General features: G+C 31.8%; 4 protein-coding genes and 4 non-coding genes across 9 annotated transcripts; 2 read left to right on the top strand and 6 right to left on the bottom strand.

The window, feature by feature from the left end:
• Positions 1-108: 108 nt before the first annotated feature.
• On the bottom strand, positions 109-939 carry LOC145743607 (oxidoreductase-like domain-containing protein 1). The gene has a single exon (XM_082561610.1). The coding sequence runs from the start codon at positions 790-792 to the stop codon at positions 451-453; it is 342 nt and encodes a 113-aa protein (XP_082417736.1). The 5' UTR covers positions 793-939; the 3' UTR covers positions 109-450.
• A 403-nt stretch (positions 940-1,342) lies between these two features.
• Positions 1,343-1,484, bottom strand: LOC145744322 (U4 spliceosomal RNA). Its single transcript, XR_014281187.1, has one exon. It is a non-coding gene; the product is annotated as a U4 spliceosomal RNA (small nuclear RNA).
• A 556-nt stretch (positions 1,485-2,040) lies between these two features.
• LOC145743072 (kynurenine formamidase-like) lies at positions 2,041-3,403 on the top strand. The gene is made up of 6 exons (XM_082560951.1): positions 2,041-2,232; positions 2,307-2,392; positions 2,453-2,720; positions 2,777-2,918; positions 2,990-3,094; positions 3,156-3,403. The coding sequence occupies exons 1-6, from the start codon at positions 2,147-2,149 to the stop codon at positions 3,177-3,179; spliced, it is 711 nt and encodes a 236-aa protein (XP_082417077.1). The 5' UTR covers positions 2,041-2,146; the 3' UTR covers positions 3,180-3,403.
• Positions 3,404-3,758: 355 nt separating this feature from the next.
• On the top strand, positions 3,759-5,404 carry LOC145741346 (kynurenine formamidase-like). Of its 2 annotated transcripts, none has more exons than XM_082558921.1 (7): positions 3,759-4,173; positions 4,241-4,289; positions 4,362-4,447; positions 4,555-4,780; positions 4,843-4,984; positions 5,084-5,188; positions 5,251-5,404. In XM_082558921.1, the coding sequence occupies exons 1-7, from the start codon at positions 3,930-3,932 to the stop codon at positions 5,272-5,274; spliced, it is 876 nt and encodes a 291-aa protein (XP_082415047.1). In that variant the 5' UTR covers positions 3,759-3,929; the 3' UTR covers positions 5,275-5,404. The 2 variants fall into 2 exon arrangements, with proteins under 2 accessions (XP_082415047.1, XP_082415046.1); XM_082558920.1 differs by having other exon boundaries at positions 4,513-4,780.
• Positions 5,405-5,406: 2 nt separating this feature from the next.
• LOC145741345 (far upstream element-binding protein 3-like) lies at positions 5,407-15,108 on the bottom strand. Its single transcript, XM_082558918.1, has 20 exons — positions 14,934-15,108; positions 14,162-14,237; positions 13,526-13,582; positions 13,378-13,420; positions 13,107-13,156; positions 12,768-12,897; positions 12,381-12,594; positions 12,100-12,204; positions 11,929-12,015; positions 11,593-11,731; positions 11,217-11,399; positions 10,924-11,076; positions 10,693-10,800; positions 10,480-10,613; positions 10,132-10,312; positions 9,948-10,043; positions 9,769-9,855; positions 9,561-9,691; positions 9,199-9,360; positions 5,407-7,910 (listed from the first exon to the last, which is right to left on the bottom strand). The coding sequence occupies exons 1-19, from the start codon at positions 15,006-15,008 to the stop codon at positions 9,244-9,246; spliced, it is 2,166 nt and encodes a 721-aa protein (XP_082415044.1). The 5' UTR covers positions 15,009-15,108; the 3' UTR covers positions 5,407-7,910; positions 9,199-9,243.
• Positions 12,273-12,345, bottom strand: LOC145744326 (small nucleolar RNA SNORD83). Its single transcript, XR_014281191.1, has one exon. It is a non-coding gene; the product is annotated as a small nucleolar RNA SNORD83 (small nucleolar RNA).
• On the bottom strand, positions 12,659-12,732 carry LOC145744325 (small nucleolar RNA SNORD83). Its single transcript, XR_014281190.1, has one exon. It is a non-coding gene; the product is annotated as a small nucleolar RNA SNORD83 (small nucleolar RNA).
• On the bottom strand, positions 14,045-14,118 carry LOC145744327 (small nucleolar RNA SNORD83). Its single transcript, XR_014281192.1, has one exon. It is a non-coding gene; the product is annotated as a small nucleolar RNA SNORD83 (small nucleolar RNA).
• Positions 15,109-15,246: the final 138 nt, after the last annotated feature.

Genomic DNA, 15,246 nt, shown 5'->3' with positions numbered 1-15,246 from the left:
TATCTCATTTCATTCAGTAATTTAGATGTCATAACTGCATGACAAATAACATCCCACAACATACAATATTGCATCATTGTCTTAGCATTGCAATTAAAATAGCACAAAATTCACAACTTGTATAATTGAAGAAATGTAAATTATTAAGTAATAACACTGATACAGTTTAAGCACAGTTTGTTAGTTACAGACATTTGCAAAAGTAATTAACTAATAACCCACTTTAAAGGTGTTAAAATAATTCTAATAAACATTAAATAACACCACATTCTTATTCAGTTACATATGGGACCATTTTATATAAAAAAAATTAGAGCTAAATAATAGACAAACACTATAAATCAATATTCTTTTTAAATAGAGTTTTGTGAAATGCATGTAAACTAATACAGTAATCTTCTAAGCCGACTTTTATAGTTGAAAAATACCTTTAAAATAAGAGCATTTATATTACTCTGGCATTAAACTTATTTCAAACTTAAGATAGGCTTTTAAACTTTCGTCTTGTACTTCTTTCTCAACTGACATCAATGCTTCAGCTTTTCCATTCCCGGATTCTTTGTAAAATTTCATTAGTTCTTCGGCATGCTGAATCCAAACACAATTTGCACAACCACTCATACAACACAAGCCTGCTGGTGGGGCAGGTGGCCTTTTTCTACTTTCGTTTTGACACGTGGAATCGGTAGACAGAGCGTTCGAATTGCAAATATTGATATTGCGGCTACTTTTAACCAAAATATTGCGCAGTAATGTTAAACTTGAGGTACGACTTGCTAGAAATCTAGCCATTTCTATAGTATCACGTAAGCTGTTCCATAGCTATCTTTTAAATTAAAGTGAAACTGTTATGACCTACAACAACAACTGCCCTTCATGACATGCCCACGTTTTGGTAAGCACGCCTCCTATTACACGCGTGTTTGAAATCATGTTCCATGTTTTCACGTTTACTACGTTATCGGTAAAAGAAAAAGGCAATCTTTAACGCATGACTGAAGCACAGAAATTTTGAATATTTGTATTAATTATTTTTAAATTTCTATTACAAAAGTGTATTTAATAAGTTATTAATATTTTAAAATTAAAAAAAAATTATCACAGTCGAATAGGAAAATAAGTCCATAAATTTAACTAGTGTCTATAAACTTGAGTAAAAAAACATACAAGTTTACGGGAAAAAAATTCGATGAATACAATAACATTTTTATATAAAAACCATTGCAAAATCAAAATACCCATAAATATAGTTTCACTAGTTTAAACACAACAACGCATATGATAATTACATAACTTCTATGATAATTACATATCTTCTTTTAGTTTATTCAGTAAAGTTTGAGTTCACGTAGAACTCTTCAGAAATTGCCTCAGCCGACGGTTTTTCACGTCGTCAGGGCGGGGTATTGGGAATAGTTTTCAACTAGCAATAATCGCACCTCGGATAAACCTCATTGGTTACGATATCGCCTCTGCGCAAAGCTAAAGAACTTTTCGAAGAAATAATGCCCAGCTGTAACAAAAAATACTAGCATTTGTGGTGCGCTGTCAGATTTTTTAAATTAATTTAAAGCGCGTTACAAAAAATGTAGTATTTAACAAAGTTTTAAAGAAATAATTAAGTTTAAAAGTAAAGTTTTTACACTAAACCTTGTACCTTAATGTATATTAATTTAACGCGTGACTGATTAGGCAAGCTTTAAAACAGTTCGTTACAAAACAAATATGCTTTAAAGCATATGGAAATGTTAAACCTCAATAGTGCTAGCTTGCAAATATACAAAATTAGGCACGCGACCAATACTAAATATTGTTTAGGCTTTATAATTTTCAGAATTTATATAACTAGAAAATTAACAGTAACACACTTATTATGAGTAGAGACTTAGACTGGGAGGTGAATTGTTTTCCTTCATATCATGCAAGAAGAAAGGAAAAAACAAGAGAAGAATTCCTTGAAGATTTCCTTGAAACAAATATAAAAAACTCAAAATCGACATTGGAAATGATGAAAAGTGTCGAATTAGACGTCCCATATGGAGACGGTCCATTACAAAAAGTTGACATTTTTTACCCAGAAACTTAAACACCAGGTTAGTTATTGTTGAAGTTTTTAAAATAAAACGATCAATATTGCAATAATATTATGGGCTGCATTTCGTTATATACAATTTTTAACGTAGAAACAAGCGTTGTTGCTTTCTACCATGGCGGATATTGGCAGGAAGGAAGGTATGAATAAGAGTGTCTTAACTATTCTACCTTACTTGCTTGGTTAACAAAATTGTATTTAAAATTTATTATAGCAAAGATCACTATCGCTACATAGCCCAGCCGGTAACGTTATCTAACAAAATTCTGATTCTTGTCGGAAAGGATTTAGCACCTAAAGGTATTTAAACGTTGTGAGTTAAAATAAAAACTACCTGTAAAAAAGACTTTTTTTATTTAGTCACAGTTACGTCCATAGTCAAACAATGCCGAGAATCTGTAGATTTTATATGCAAAAAGTTTCCAAAGGCAAAATCTCTGACGTTTAGCGGACACTCTGTGGGGGGAACTGAGGCAGCACTTCTTGCTTCAACTGATTGGGCGACAACTAATCCCAGTGTTGCCAAATACTTTAAACCAAGAACGATACGATTCGTGTTGTTGTGTAGAGTTTACGAGCTGACTTCTTTAATCAAGACTGTAATCAACGTCCTCTTAAAAATGAATAAGTATGTAACGATTTTTTTACTTTTTTATTTTAAGATTGAATAATGTATTTATACAGAGAGGAGGCTACAAAATACAGTCCAATTAATCACGTGAAACAACTTGCTGTCAATCAAAGTTTATATGATTTTAAAATTGCATTGGTTGAGGTACAAAACGAGGCTCCTACAATTAAACAAAGTAATCTGGACTACAAAAAGGTTAAATTTGTGTTTGTTGTGGGGTTCACTTTACATTTTTTGTGTACAATGCATTGTTTTAATTATTACAGGCTATGGAAAAGGGAAATGTTCGTTTTTTGCACAAGTTTTTAGAAAATACTGACCATTTTAGTGTAACACAAGACATATTTGATCCAAACCATTGTATACCAAAAGTAGGTTATGTAAACTAGTATTACTCTATTTTATACCAATTGTTAACTCTGTATTTTTTAGTTTTGGGCTGAAGAAGCATGGTAATCGAAAGTGGTGTGGGGAAATTCGTGTTGTTGTATAAAATCATGTTACACAATTAAGGATCATATTTAACAACTTTTTTAAAGTAGGTTAAGGGTCGTGAATAAATGAAGTAACAACAAAATATTGTGTTTATATTTACTTTTTTACATTTGTGGTATATATTTGACAACCCTTTTACATGAAAACTTTGAATTTGTTTTCCAGGAATTAATTACATATTTTATTTAAACCACTCTTTTTTCCTTTAGTTTATAAGCAAACGCTGGTTTTAAAAACGGACTTGGCGATTTTGTTCTTTGAAAAGACCCATATTATTAAACATGGATTTACATATACCGTAAATTAAGTGTATACTTTTAAAAGACATTACCAAGAATTTATTATTATTGTATTAACTAACAATGAAAGAAATGTTGTATCTTGCCAAAAGTTACAGTGCGATTTTAATACAAACATTGCCAGTATAATAGTTTAAACAGGCACGCTTTAAATATAACAAAAAAGGTACTTTTATTTCCGTCGAAGCATAGCGAACTGTGTAAATTTTGGCGGTTAGAACTGCAATCATACACAGCTTGAAATGATTAGTCAGCCATATGAAAGCGCTTTATTGTTGTATTAACAAGTTATACAAAAGTACACACTTTGTTAAAGGTACAAGTAAAATGTAGCCTTATAACTATTTATCCTTTGATCTTTAGCATTGCTACTATTTTTAGACACCTTTTTCTTACTTTCATTTAACTATTCATGAAAAGAAGCAAGTTAGTAAGTATGGAAAGTGACTTAGACTGGAAAGTAAATTGTATGGCTTCGTTTCATGCGAACAGAAAAGGAAAGACTAGAGAACATGTTATTAACGAGTTTCTCGAAACAAACACTAGAAACTCGAAATCGACGTTGGAAAAGCTAACAAAATATGACTTAGACATACCATATGGTGACGGTCCTTCGCAAAAAGTGGACATATTCTACCCAGACAAACACACGGAAGGTATGTTAACGTTTTCATAGTAAAAATAGTTCTTTTCTATATTGTAAACAAGTTTTTATTCGCATAGAAACGAGCATCGTTGTTTTCTATCATGGTGGATATTGGCAGGAAGGAAGGTACGTTGTTATTCTTTTTTTGCAAAGCCTAGCATAAATCATTTAAATTAAAGTCATCACGTTTTTGTTTAGCACTGCAATTTACCGTTACTTGGCTTCCCCTGTGACGCTTTCCAACAAAATTTTAATACTCGTTGGAAAAGATTTAGCACCAACAGGTATTTAAGTGGCAAATTGCAACAAAAAAAGAGTTGATTAATAAATTTTAAGCTTGTTTTTTAAGGGTCTATGACTTTGATTGTTCAACAATGTCTACAATCTGTAGATTTTATATGCACAAAGTTTCCAAAAGCAAAAAGTTTAACGTTTAGCGGGCATTCTGCGGGTGGAACTGAGGCAGCACTTATTGCTTCAACTGATTGGAAAAAATTTAATCCCAGTGTTGCCAATTATTTTAAAACGAGAACGATACGATTTGTGTTATCGTGCGGAATCTACGAATTAAATCATTTGATCAAGACCATAGTTAATGTCCCATTGAAAATGAATGAGTAGGTTATATGATATATTTAAATACCCATTCCTTCTTTTAATAACTATTTTTGTAACACAGTGCCGAGGCTACAAAATACAGCCCAATTAATCATGTGAAACAACTTGCTACCAATCAAAGTTTATATGGTTTTAAAATTGCATTGGTTGAGGTACAAAATGATGCTCCTACAATTAAAAAAAGTAATCTGGACTACAAAAAGGTTACACCTGCTTATATGCCTTTATTTTGTTGCATTAACTTTACATTTTTTGGTTCGGGACAATACTTAATTAATTGATATTGGTTCATACAATTTTAGGCCATGGAAAAAGAAAACATTTGCTTTTATTACAAATTTTTTGAGAATGCTGACCATTTTAGTGTAACACAAGACATGTTTGACCCAAATCATTGTATACCAAAAGTAAGTTATGACAATTTATAAAAAAAAATGTTTAAATCTCTTACTACAATTTTATTTTTCAGTTGTGGGCAGAAGACACATGGTAAAAAAATCTAAGCACAAACTTTGGGTGTTGTATATTTCTATGCAGTTTAATTAACTGTAATTGGCAAGTGGCAACAGCTGTATTAAATGTTTTTTAGTAATTTCTTTATAATTCACTTATCTTTTAAAAAATAAAACAAGTCATTTAAATTGTGTGGGCACATTTGTATATTTCACACTAAAAGAAACAAAATGTTTAGAATTGTTTAGAGCGGGACAACTTTAAAAAGAAAAGTTAAAAACAAAAATTTTGATTAAGCAATACGATAATATAAGAATTCCACAATTTTATAGCAAAAAAAGTATGTTTCGGTACCAACAGTAAAAACTAACACTTTAACATTTTTTGTTGTAACTTAAATTTAAAATCAGTATATGGCAGTTTAATAATCAACCAATTTTTACATTTAGAAATTCAGTAAGGATTAAAAAAACACAAGTTTTATTGTAAGGGGTTTAACATGCACACACTTTATAATACAGATAAAATCTAAGCACACAGACTTTTATTTATATTAATATTTACAATATTTGGGGCTGCTTTTTAATCCACAAACCAGCAAGTGAAAAAACATTTGGTCAAGTTTAAAATATTTGTTTATAAAAAAAACAGAATATTTGAGCAACTTGTGTTAAATTTTTCATTCTGGCCACTTTTAGCAAAACAAATTGCATTAACTACATCGATTTAAAAAAATATTTAAACAACAGAAAAGAAAACTTCGAACATTATAAAGTAAAATTATTAGAGAGTGTCACAGTGGCGCGACTGCGAGGTTTAATTGTTAAATTCAAAAGCGAAAACAAACACGAGAAATATTAAGAGTAGCATTATGTTATAATAGACTAAAATAGCATCGGTAACTTAGAATAAGGATGAAATATAATATTATGCGAAGCGATTTGTATAAAAATAGCGTTTTGAACGAGGGTAAAGAAGAGAATTTGAACGTTAAGTCGATAGCGGGCACAAAAATGCAGTCGAATTTGCATAAACGAAAACGCGAGCGCAAAACACACACACAGTTGACCAAAATGATTGGCTTAGTGGAAGAAAAAAAAGTTCGGCAAAACAACAAAATAATACAACCATAAATTAGCGAAATCCAAAGTTAACAAAAAATAAAATGGCAACAGCGCAAAAGTGGCGATTAACATGAGTATAACTCGTAGAATGCACAAAAGTGGAATTTTATCTTAAAGCTCACTAGTTAAAAATGACCAGTCGAAAAAAAAACACAGCATTGCTCGAAATGCTTTTACTTGCTTAGTCTGTGGATTAAAATGCAGCAAAAATAATGCCAATAAAGGCTCTTCCAAACTAACACATGTTTAATAAATCACTATTTTTGTGTTTACAATGACGTATGTACAGGTATTGTCATTTCTCTGGTCATCTTTCAGATCTATAAATGCACAAGAAAAATACATGCAAAATTCTGGTTAAAATAACACACACAAAACATTAATATATATAAGATTACAGGACTACTTACTGTAAAAAAATGATAAAGTAAAAATACTCACAGGTACGTCGTTCTCAAATAGCACATTATTGTTACAAAAAATAAATGTTAAAAACGGTTTTATTCATTGCTTAGGAATTCTAACTACGGGCATAAATATAAAACACGATAAGGCGTGAATAGTAATATCATCATGGAAAAAATTGAAGTAAATTTAATTCTTAAACGCGAGCGATACTTAGAAGACAGCAGCAAGTAAAATGACAACATGATGTTTAACATTAGCACTTAACCAACAGAATAATACACAAGCAGGGAACACCTTGGAATAGCCACGAGAGAAATAAAAACGCGCATTTTTAAATTTTTTCAAGTGCAACTAGTCAGTGAAAATAACATTGGGGTAAAAACGAGAAACGAAACGCTCGAAAATATTGTTTTGCAAAACAGCGAAAATGAAATAATAAAAATCAAAGTCAATAACGCGAGGCAATCATAACGCGAGGCAATCATAACGCTTAAAAAGGCTATTTCTAATATAATATCGCTACAACAATTTAAAATAATTACTTGGCTCTTCTTATAACAGTGGTTTTCGAGTTATTACTTTATGGGAGAAACGACGCACGCTTATCATTTGCACCAGACAGCAAGATTACATTATTAAAACAAAGACTATTTACAATCAACAAAAAAACACGGCAACAAACAAACAAACAACCCATAAAATTGATTTTAAATTCACAGATGTAGCTTTAAGTTATAGTTATCAAATGTGCTATACAGTTTTGCCTACTGTGGCAACAAGCAAAATTTTAGAAGCTCTTGAAGTGTGTGGCTACGTGTCACACCACGTAAAATGACAACATGTGTCATTGTGGCACACTATTTTTTTACCCTGCGACCTAATATGCATTTGCACTACAAAGCATGCACTGAGTGTCTATCGTCTTTATAGTAAAACCAATTGGCTTAAGGGTCGAGCTATATCCTAGGTAATGCCGGTGTGTAATAAGGAATCGCATATGGAAATGGTTGAGGTTTAAATACTGAGATTTTACTTTCTTTCCAAATGCGTAATACTCCAAGTGGGTTGTGTGACAAACAGACAGATAAAAGGGAAAATATTTACAAAAGCTGAAGAGCCCGTCAGACCTCTTTTGAGTGGGTATCTAGGCAGATAAAAAGAAAACTTGTTAGTAATGCACAACAAATATTGCATTAAAAACGATTCACAGGGCGGAAACTGCGGTAAATGAATTGGCATCAACAGATATTGCATCGAATCAATTGGCACAGAAAGAAATTGCATCAAAAGAACAAAGTAGTGGCATCGACAAAATTGCATCTAATACAGTTCATGATGTCATGATAATAACGAATCATAATCAATCAATGGAAACAATAATATTGCATCAGAAAACAACATATTTGTTATTTTTTCAGGAAACAAATTAATAAAACTTACTCAATTTTCGACCAGATTAGCTACAGTAATTACGTTTTGGTGTAACAGACGGATTAAACTGACATTTACTGCATTAACAGATCAAAATATTAAAACTACACAGGTTTTACTAATTCACTTACATTTTAAATTTAGCAATAACTGTACACTATTTTTTGATTGTAACTTACTGTTTTACATGCAAAACCTCATACACATACATTTTGTAGAATTAAGGTTGTGTTTAAATTTAGATTTTAAGTGTTAAATTAAAGCAGTGTATATGAACATTTTAAACAAATGCACAAAAATGCTCATTGTCAGTGGTTAACAATTTCTGAATTAGGATTTGAAAACATTAACGGGAATTTGTTATGCGGAAAAGTGTTTTTTGTTTTTAGGTAAATAAACTGGGACACTATTGTGATTTATAACTAGAATTAAATACTGATTTTACCATCATTACAAAATGAATCAAAAATCAGATTTTATGCATACAGAAATCATAATTATTTAGTTAAAATATATCTGTAATACTTAAATATATATGAACAATTTACAGATTTAATTATTTAAATGTAATAATAAGTAACATCAAACTTAAATTTAAGATTTTAGTTACAGTTTTTCTTTAATTTACAAAAAACCTTATTAAAAAATAGTCAATTATTTAATAAACATTACAGATTAAAAAAAAAACAACATACTGTAAGCACCAATTACCTAATTATAATAATTTCAATAAACATAAAATTTAATAGCACTTTGAACAACCGACCTCACTTAACTAAGTTTATGAAAAATAAAAACAAAAATTAAATTAGCAACCACGAAAGTACAAAAATATAAAAGCGATATACCAAGATAAGCTATATTGCGACGACTTAAAAATTCTTACGCGTAATATGAAAGATAATTTACACTCGGGATTGTATAGCAACTTTACAATAACATATTCACCATAAACTGTATTGTAAAATCTTACTGTAAAAAAATTAAATGATTAAACTCACCTTGTTAAGAGACCCAACTATGTACAAATAAACTTGGGGAGAAGTTTAGGGTTGAGCAGGTGGCTGTCCTGCAGCAGCTGCTGCAGCATATTGAGCCTGTCCCTGCATGGCATAATATTGTCTGTAGTATTCTGCCCATGCTGCCGAATAATCAGCAGTTGCCTGTAAAAGTATTTATAAACTTTAGCAAGCTGTAAAAAGGAACTAATAAATGGGAAAACAGTATTTTTTAGGGAAATTTTATCAGACAAATTTGTAACATTTAACATCAATATATTCAGAAGCAAGACTGGCATGTTACAATATCATCATTAAAGTTTTAGGCAGCAAAATATTAAAACACTGAATATTAAATTATTTACCTGTGTAGTTGCAGGTTGAGCTCCGGCAGCAGTTGGAGTGGGGGTAGCAACCTGTTGTGGAATGCCAGCTGCCACAGCTGCAGGTGCCACTGCAACTTGTTGGCGGTCACCAACTCCAGACTGCACAACTCCTACAAAAAATAGATTAGAACTACCGATTTTTTTTTTTAAATTAAAATGAAAAATAGAAAATATATTTTGTGCTCACCAGTTTGCTTAAAATAATCATTCCACTGCTTTGTATAATCTTCTTGGGTGGCTGAAGCAGCTGCCACAGCAGCTGTAGCAGGAGCCGCTGAAGCTAAAAACAAAATATTATTTATTTTGTCTTATTGTCGCTTTGAATTGCATACATTTTGGCTGTTAATTATATCGAAATCTACCCACCAGTTGGCTGCTGATAAGCTTGTGCTTGACCAGCCTGACCATAAAGTTGCAAGTAAGATTGCAAGGCAGCACTGTTAGAATCAATCACAGCTTTGTCTGTGTAAAAAAGTAAAAATCATTTTTAAAGTAATGCCAAACTAATAAATACATATATATATATATATGTTAGAAAAATTCCCCCTACTTGGGTCAGCTCCATTCTGTTGTGGGTTTGAGACAGCAGAGTTGGGGTTCCATTGTTGGAACTGGTTACCTCCCCATGGTTGCTGGTACGAGGGGTTGGGTTGACCTTGGGGTGGGGCTTGTAGTTGACCCTGGTTGGGTAAGCCATAACTTGTTGGTGCAATACTACCATAACCACCCTGCTATTAAGTTAATAATAACAGTCAATATAATGATGATTTTTTTGGGTTATTTTTTAAGTTTTTGTTATGCTCATGGGTTTAAAATATTTTCGAACATTAATTTTTCTGAACCACAGGGTATAATCATAGCATAACTCTCAATTTAAAAAAAAAAAATTATATTTTACCTGGGGTGGAGGTCCAAAGTTGGGGGGAGGCCCGCCAAGGGAACTTCCCAACACTCCAGTGCCATTTCCTCCCGGTCCACCGTCAACTTTTTCTTGAATGAGTCGTCGACAAAGTTTAATTTGATCAGGGGTCCCTGAATATAAAAAAGGTATAAGAAATGAAAAAAAGGCTTAAATTTGAAAATATAACTTGGCAAATTGCAATTAGCTTACCCTTTATGGTAAAAGTCTTGTAGTTGATGTCCGATCCAGGTGGAGGGTTTCTCTGAATCTCAGCGTGAGCTCCAGATTGATTATTAATCTGTTTAATTGTTTCTCCACCTATGAAAATAAAATAATAGTATTTAAAAAATAAATAAATAAACACACTTTTACCCGGCAATATGAATTTGTTTTAAAATGGCTTTTAGGTAGCTTAATTTAATAAACTGAAGATAAACTTACCTTTTCCAATGACCAATCCAGTTTTGTTGGCAGGCACAAGATGTTCTTCTGATGTGACCCCACCCATGTTTCGACCCCGACCCATACCCGGGCCTTCCCACTGACCAAAACTTCCCATACCACTGCCAGGTCCACCTCCCATGCCTCGATTACCTGGAAGCAGTTAGTTAGCTCATCTTTGTAATTTTAAATAGTTTTTTATTCTTTGCTTAATTTTTTAACATCAGAAGAAATTAAAGTTAAAAATAAATATAAAACCTAAAAATGATCAAAACTTTATTAAACTTCTTTACCTCCTCCCCCTCCTCCTCCCCCTCCTCCTCCTCCTCCTCCTCCAAAGTTCATTCCTCCCATTCCCCCGTTTCCGTCTCTCTCTTGGACGTTCTGGATGATCTCATGGATGCGACGGATTGCATGATCAACTCCTCCTTTGGGTCCCATGATGCTGCACATCCTCTCAGGCAGGGTTGGATCCTCTGGTATTTAAAATAATATTTAAATTAAGAAAAAACAACAAAATTAAATTTAAAAAAAATTTAAATACATTAATTTTGCTCATGGGTTTAAAAAGTTGTCGATCATAAAATTTCGTTAAAATTTTCTGAACCACAGGGTATAATCATCGCATTTCATAGAGTTTCTAAAAATTAAAAAAACTTGCTTATTTACCTGGTTTGAATTGCACCCGGGTACCAGTAAGGTTTTGTATCTGGTTGATCATGTCACCTCCTTTGCCAATCACTACTCCAACTGCAGCTTTTGGCACAGGAATAATTGATTTATTCACATCATCTCCAAACATGTTATTCTGTAAAAAAATTAAAGTCAATTTAAAAATTGTACATGTTAACATTTAATACTTGACTTTTGAACAAAAATAGTAGATTTTATATAATAATACTCAGATATATTTGTAACATTTAGCATCAAAATAATCAGAAGCAAGACTGGCATGTTACCATATCATCATGGATTTGTTAAGATTTTTAAAGAATTGATTGTTACCTCCATGCTAGGATCTCTCTCCAACTTTTGTTGAGCAATTTGTTGGTCCCTTTGGGCCATCATTTGATGGACTGCATTCACAGCATTCTAAAAAATAACTATTATTTAAAAAAATGTTTTTGAAAAAAAAAAGTATTTTTTAAAATTTTTGAACCAAACTTTTTAACTTACATCAATGCTGGCTTGAGGCCCGCTAATGCGTAAAGGTTTGTTCTGGCCAACATTTTCAGTTGAATCTTGAATTAACAACATTTTTACTCCAAGACTTTGTTGCAACTAAAAATTTTAAACATTGATAATTTAAAAAGTATATATTGTTAACTATAATTATTGTCAAGTTTTCAAGCCATCAGTTAATGGGTGATAGGTAGAAGTCATCACTGTATAATAACTATGATCCAAATAGCATCATGTGGCAAATTAGTTTATTTAAAATTTAGCAAAGTTTTTACCATTTTAATTGTTTCTCCACCCTTGCCAATGATAAGACCACACTTGTCTGGCGGGATACTAATCTCTATGGATTTCTCCCCGACACCATCACCCATAGCTCCCAAGGCTGCCCCGCCTGTGTTTGATGATTGATTCTGGTTTCCACTAAACCCATTACCAAGGGTTCCAGCTTGTGATCTCTCAACTATCTCGTTTAGCATATTACGACAAACCCTGAATGTTATTAATCGCATAATTTAACTTTTTTTTATATTAATATTGTAATTTTTGGTTTTATAGCCATCAGTCAATGGGTGATAGGTAAAAGTCATCACTGTTACAATAACTATGATCCAAAAAGCATCATGTGGCATATATTTTTGCCATGAAACAAGAAAAATTCTTACTCGATCTGTTCTGGAGTTCCAGATAAAGTGCACGGTCTTTCCTTGGTGCCGGGAATACTTTGTGTGATTTGTATTCGGCATCCAGTCTCACGCTGCATCCTCATGATGTTTTCTCCTCCTCTTCCTATAACTACAATTTTAAAAATATACCCAAATTGAAATATTTTCTTTAAGCGATAAAAAAACTGATTATAGAAAAATATATACTTTGTTGTTATCAGATACATTTGTAATGTTTAGCATCAGAAAATTCAGAAGCAAGACTGACATAATACAATATCATCATTTAATTAACATAAAATTAATGTTCTTAAATTTTCCATACATGAAAATACTTACTTAGTCCAACCAGATCGTCGGGCAAACGAATAGTCTCAGACATGACGTCACTATGAATACAAATATCAGATTAAGTACATTTTATTATAAATCAAAAATACTTGGTGTTCTTTTTTCAGAGTTATCAGATAAATTTGTAACATTTCACATCAAAATACTCAGAAGCAAGACTGGCATGTTACAATATCATCACATATTTCACACTATTGTTTTATGATTACACAACATTTATAAAAACATGTTTATACAAGAAATAGAAATCATTTATTACCCGGTTCCTTGCATTCCCAAAGCAGGTGGTCCCAAATTAACAGCTGCAAAGCAAACAGCCATTTTATGTTAATGTTAAAATTGCCTATAATTTTTCCTATGATTAAGTGCTAAATACTGATAGCATATCTGAAAAAAAAAATACTTACAGTTACCAGTACCAGCTCCGAAAGTAAGTGAAGCTAATTTCTTTGGGCCAGGCTCATCTAACAAATTAAACAAAACTTTTTAACTAACTATTTAGAATTATTTTGTTATATATAAAAGTTTAAGCACATAGGGCACCCACTAAATTAATTTAAGAGTGCTTCCTTGTTTTAAACTATTCACTTTAAGTTTCCACGCTTAATAAAATGGGCGGTTCATTGTATAGCCCTAACAGTATCAATGGCTTAGGATCTTAATTGTGCAAATAATCTAGCTTCCTGATTGCGTGGTGTACATCCTGTAATAGGAGTTAAGCTACGTTTAGGACTTAGGAACTAGGTAGCGGGCTGTTTTATTATACATTGTTCACATGCTCTAAAGCTCTTCATTAATCAAAGCCGAAAACATAGAGATTAAGTGCACTTTTGATCCTACACTTTAGCATTACAAAAAACAAATAATAGAATCAGGTTAACCTATGTATACAACTAATATTTGTTGCATGTTAAGTTATATTGTATTGCCATCAGTCAATGGGTGATAGGTAGGAGTCATCAAAGTAACAATAACTATGATCCAAATAGCATCATGTGGCAAATATTAAAATACAAGACAACTATTGTTTAAATAATATTTACCAGCATCTTCCAATGGTCTTTTCTGAGGAGCGTCTCCCATAGGCCCTGACACTTGACCAATATGAAGTGGGTTTATCTTAATATAGAAATTAAAAAACAATTAAAAATCAGTTAATTAATTGACAAAAAAACTGTATATATGCAGATTAAATTAAAAATATCTAGGAAAAATTTGTAGGGACATAATAAAATAAAAAATATTTAAATCACTTTAAAATAAATGTTTATATATATATATTATATATATATATAAAGTCAATTGCATTAATACAAAAAGATGAATATTTGAAACCAAATTAAAAGATTTTAGCAAACAAATTCTTTTTAACCAAATTTTTAATGCAATAAACATTTTTCCAATTTTGCAACATTCATAACTGACACTAACTGGCAATTAACTGAATAAAATTATATAAAATCGTGAGAACAATTTTTGACAGACTAAAATTATATAAAATTGTGACAACAATTTAAATAATTGAATTTAACAGTTTTTACAAATGCGCTGCATTTTTTTAATTTTTTAAAATTAAAATATAAGCTACAAATCATTTTACTAAACATTCAAAGAAAAAACTGGCAAACAGGCAGAATGGACATAAGGTCCTGTCTGGTGGTGCAATTTATATAAAACACGTAATGTCAGCATGTTAGCCAGTACAAACGTGTCCACTATAAAGCTTTATTTGTTGCAGGAAAAATTGAACTCATAAGATAAGAAAAGCAATCACATTTATTTGCAACACCCACACGCCTAACAAAACCAACTTACCTCTGTAGCAACTGCAGAAGAAGTATTTTCTATTACTTGCGAATCTCCCGATGCATTAATCGTCACTGTGGCCATTTACTGAATAGCAAAACGTGTTATATTTCTGGTTTATCGGCCAAATTTCCTGCAGCGTAATGACGTAACACCAACTGTTCGCAGGAAGTTCACAAAAGAATTTTTTCTAACATGGCCGACGCAAACCACGTGACTTACGATGCATTGTGGGAAAAAGCGAACCGTAAAATTAAAGTCACAACGATTCAGCCGAGGCGTGGTGGTTTAACCCAATTTTAATTTAAAGTAAACTAAATGA

Source organism: Corella eumyota, chromosome 2 (genome assembly GCF_963082875.1).
Source record: "Corella eumyota chromosome 2, kaCorEumy4.1, whole genome shotgun sequence".
Taxonomy (NCBI): Eukaryota; Metazoa; Chordata; class Ascidiacea; order Phlebobranchia; family Corellidae; genus Corella; species Corella eumyota.
The sequence above is the reverse complement of the archived record's forward strand: the minus strand, read 5'-3'. Positions and strand labels throughout refer to the sequence as shown.

Coding starts and splice junctions, on each gene's coding strand:
- LOC145743607 (XM_082561610.1), bottom strand. CDS start 792: ATGGCTAGATTTCTAGCAAGTCGTACCTCAAGTTTAACATTACTGCGC.
- LOC145743072 (XM_082560951.1), top strand. CDS start 2,147: ATGGGCTGCATTTCGTTATATACAATTTTTAACGTAGAAACAAGCGTT. Junction 2,233..2,306: donor GGATATTGGCAGGAAGGAAG/GTATGAATAAGA, acceptor AATTTATTATAG/CAAAGATCACTATCGCTACA. Junction 2,721..2,776: donor GTCCTCTTAAAAATGAATAA/GTATGTAACGAT, acceptor GTATTTATACAG/AGAGGAGGCTACAAAATACA.
- LOC145741346 (XM_082558920.1), top strand. CDS start 3,930: ATGAAAAGAAGCAAGTTAGTAAGTATGGAAAGTGACTTAGACTGGAAA. Junction 4,290..4,361: donor GGATATTGGCAGGAAGGAAG/GTACGTTGTTAT, acceptor GTTTTTGTTTAG/CACTGCAATTTACCGTTACT. Junction 5,189..5,250: donor CAAATCATTGTATACCAAAA/GTAAGTTATGAC, acceptor TTTATTTTTCAG/TTGTGGGCAGAAGACACATG.
- LOC145741345 (XM_082558918.1), bottom strand. CDS start 15,008: ATGGCCACAGTGACGATTAATGCATCGGGAGATTCGCAAGTAATAGAA. Junction 14,238..14,933: donor CTTCTGCAGTTGCTACAGAG/GTAAGTTGGTTT, acceptor TTCTATATTAAG/ATAAACCCACTTCATATTGG. Junction 10,313..10,479: donor ACTTTGGACCTCCACCCCAG/GTAAAATATAAT, acceptor TTAACTTAATAG/CAGGGTGGTTATGGTAGTAT.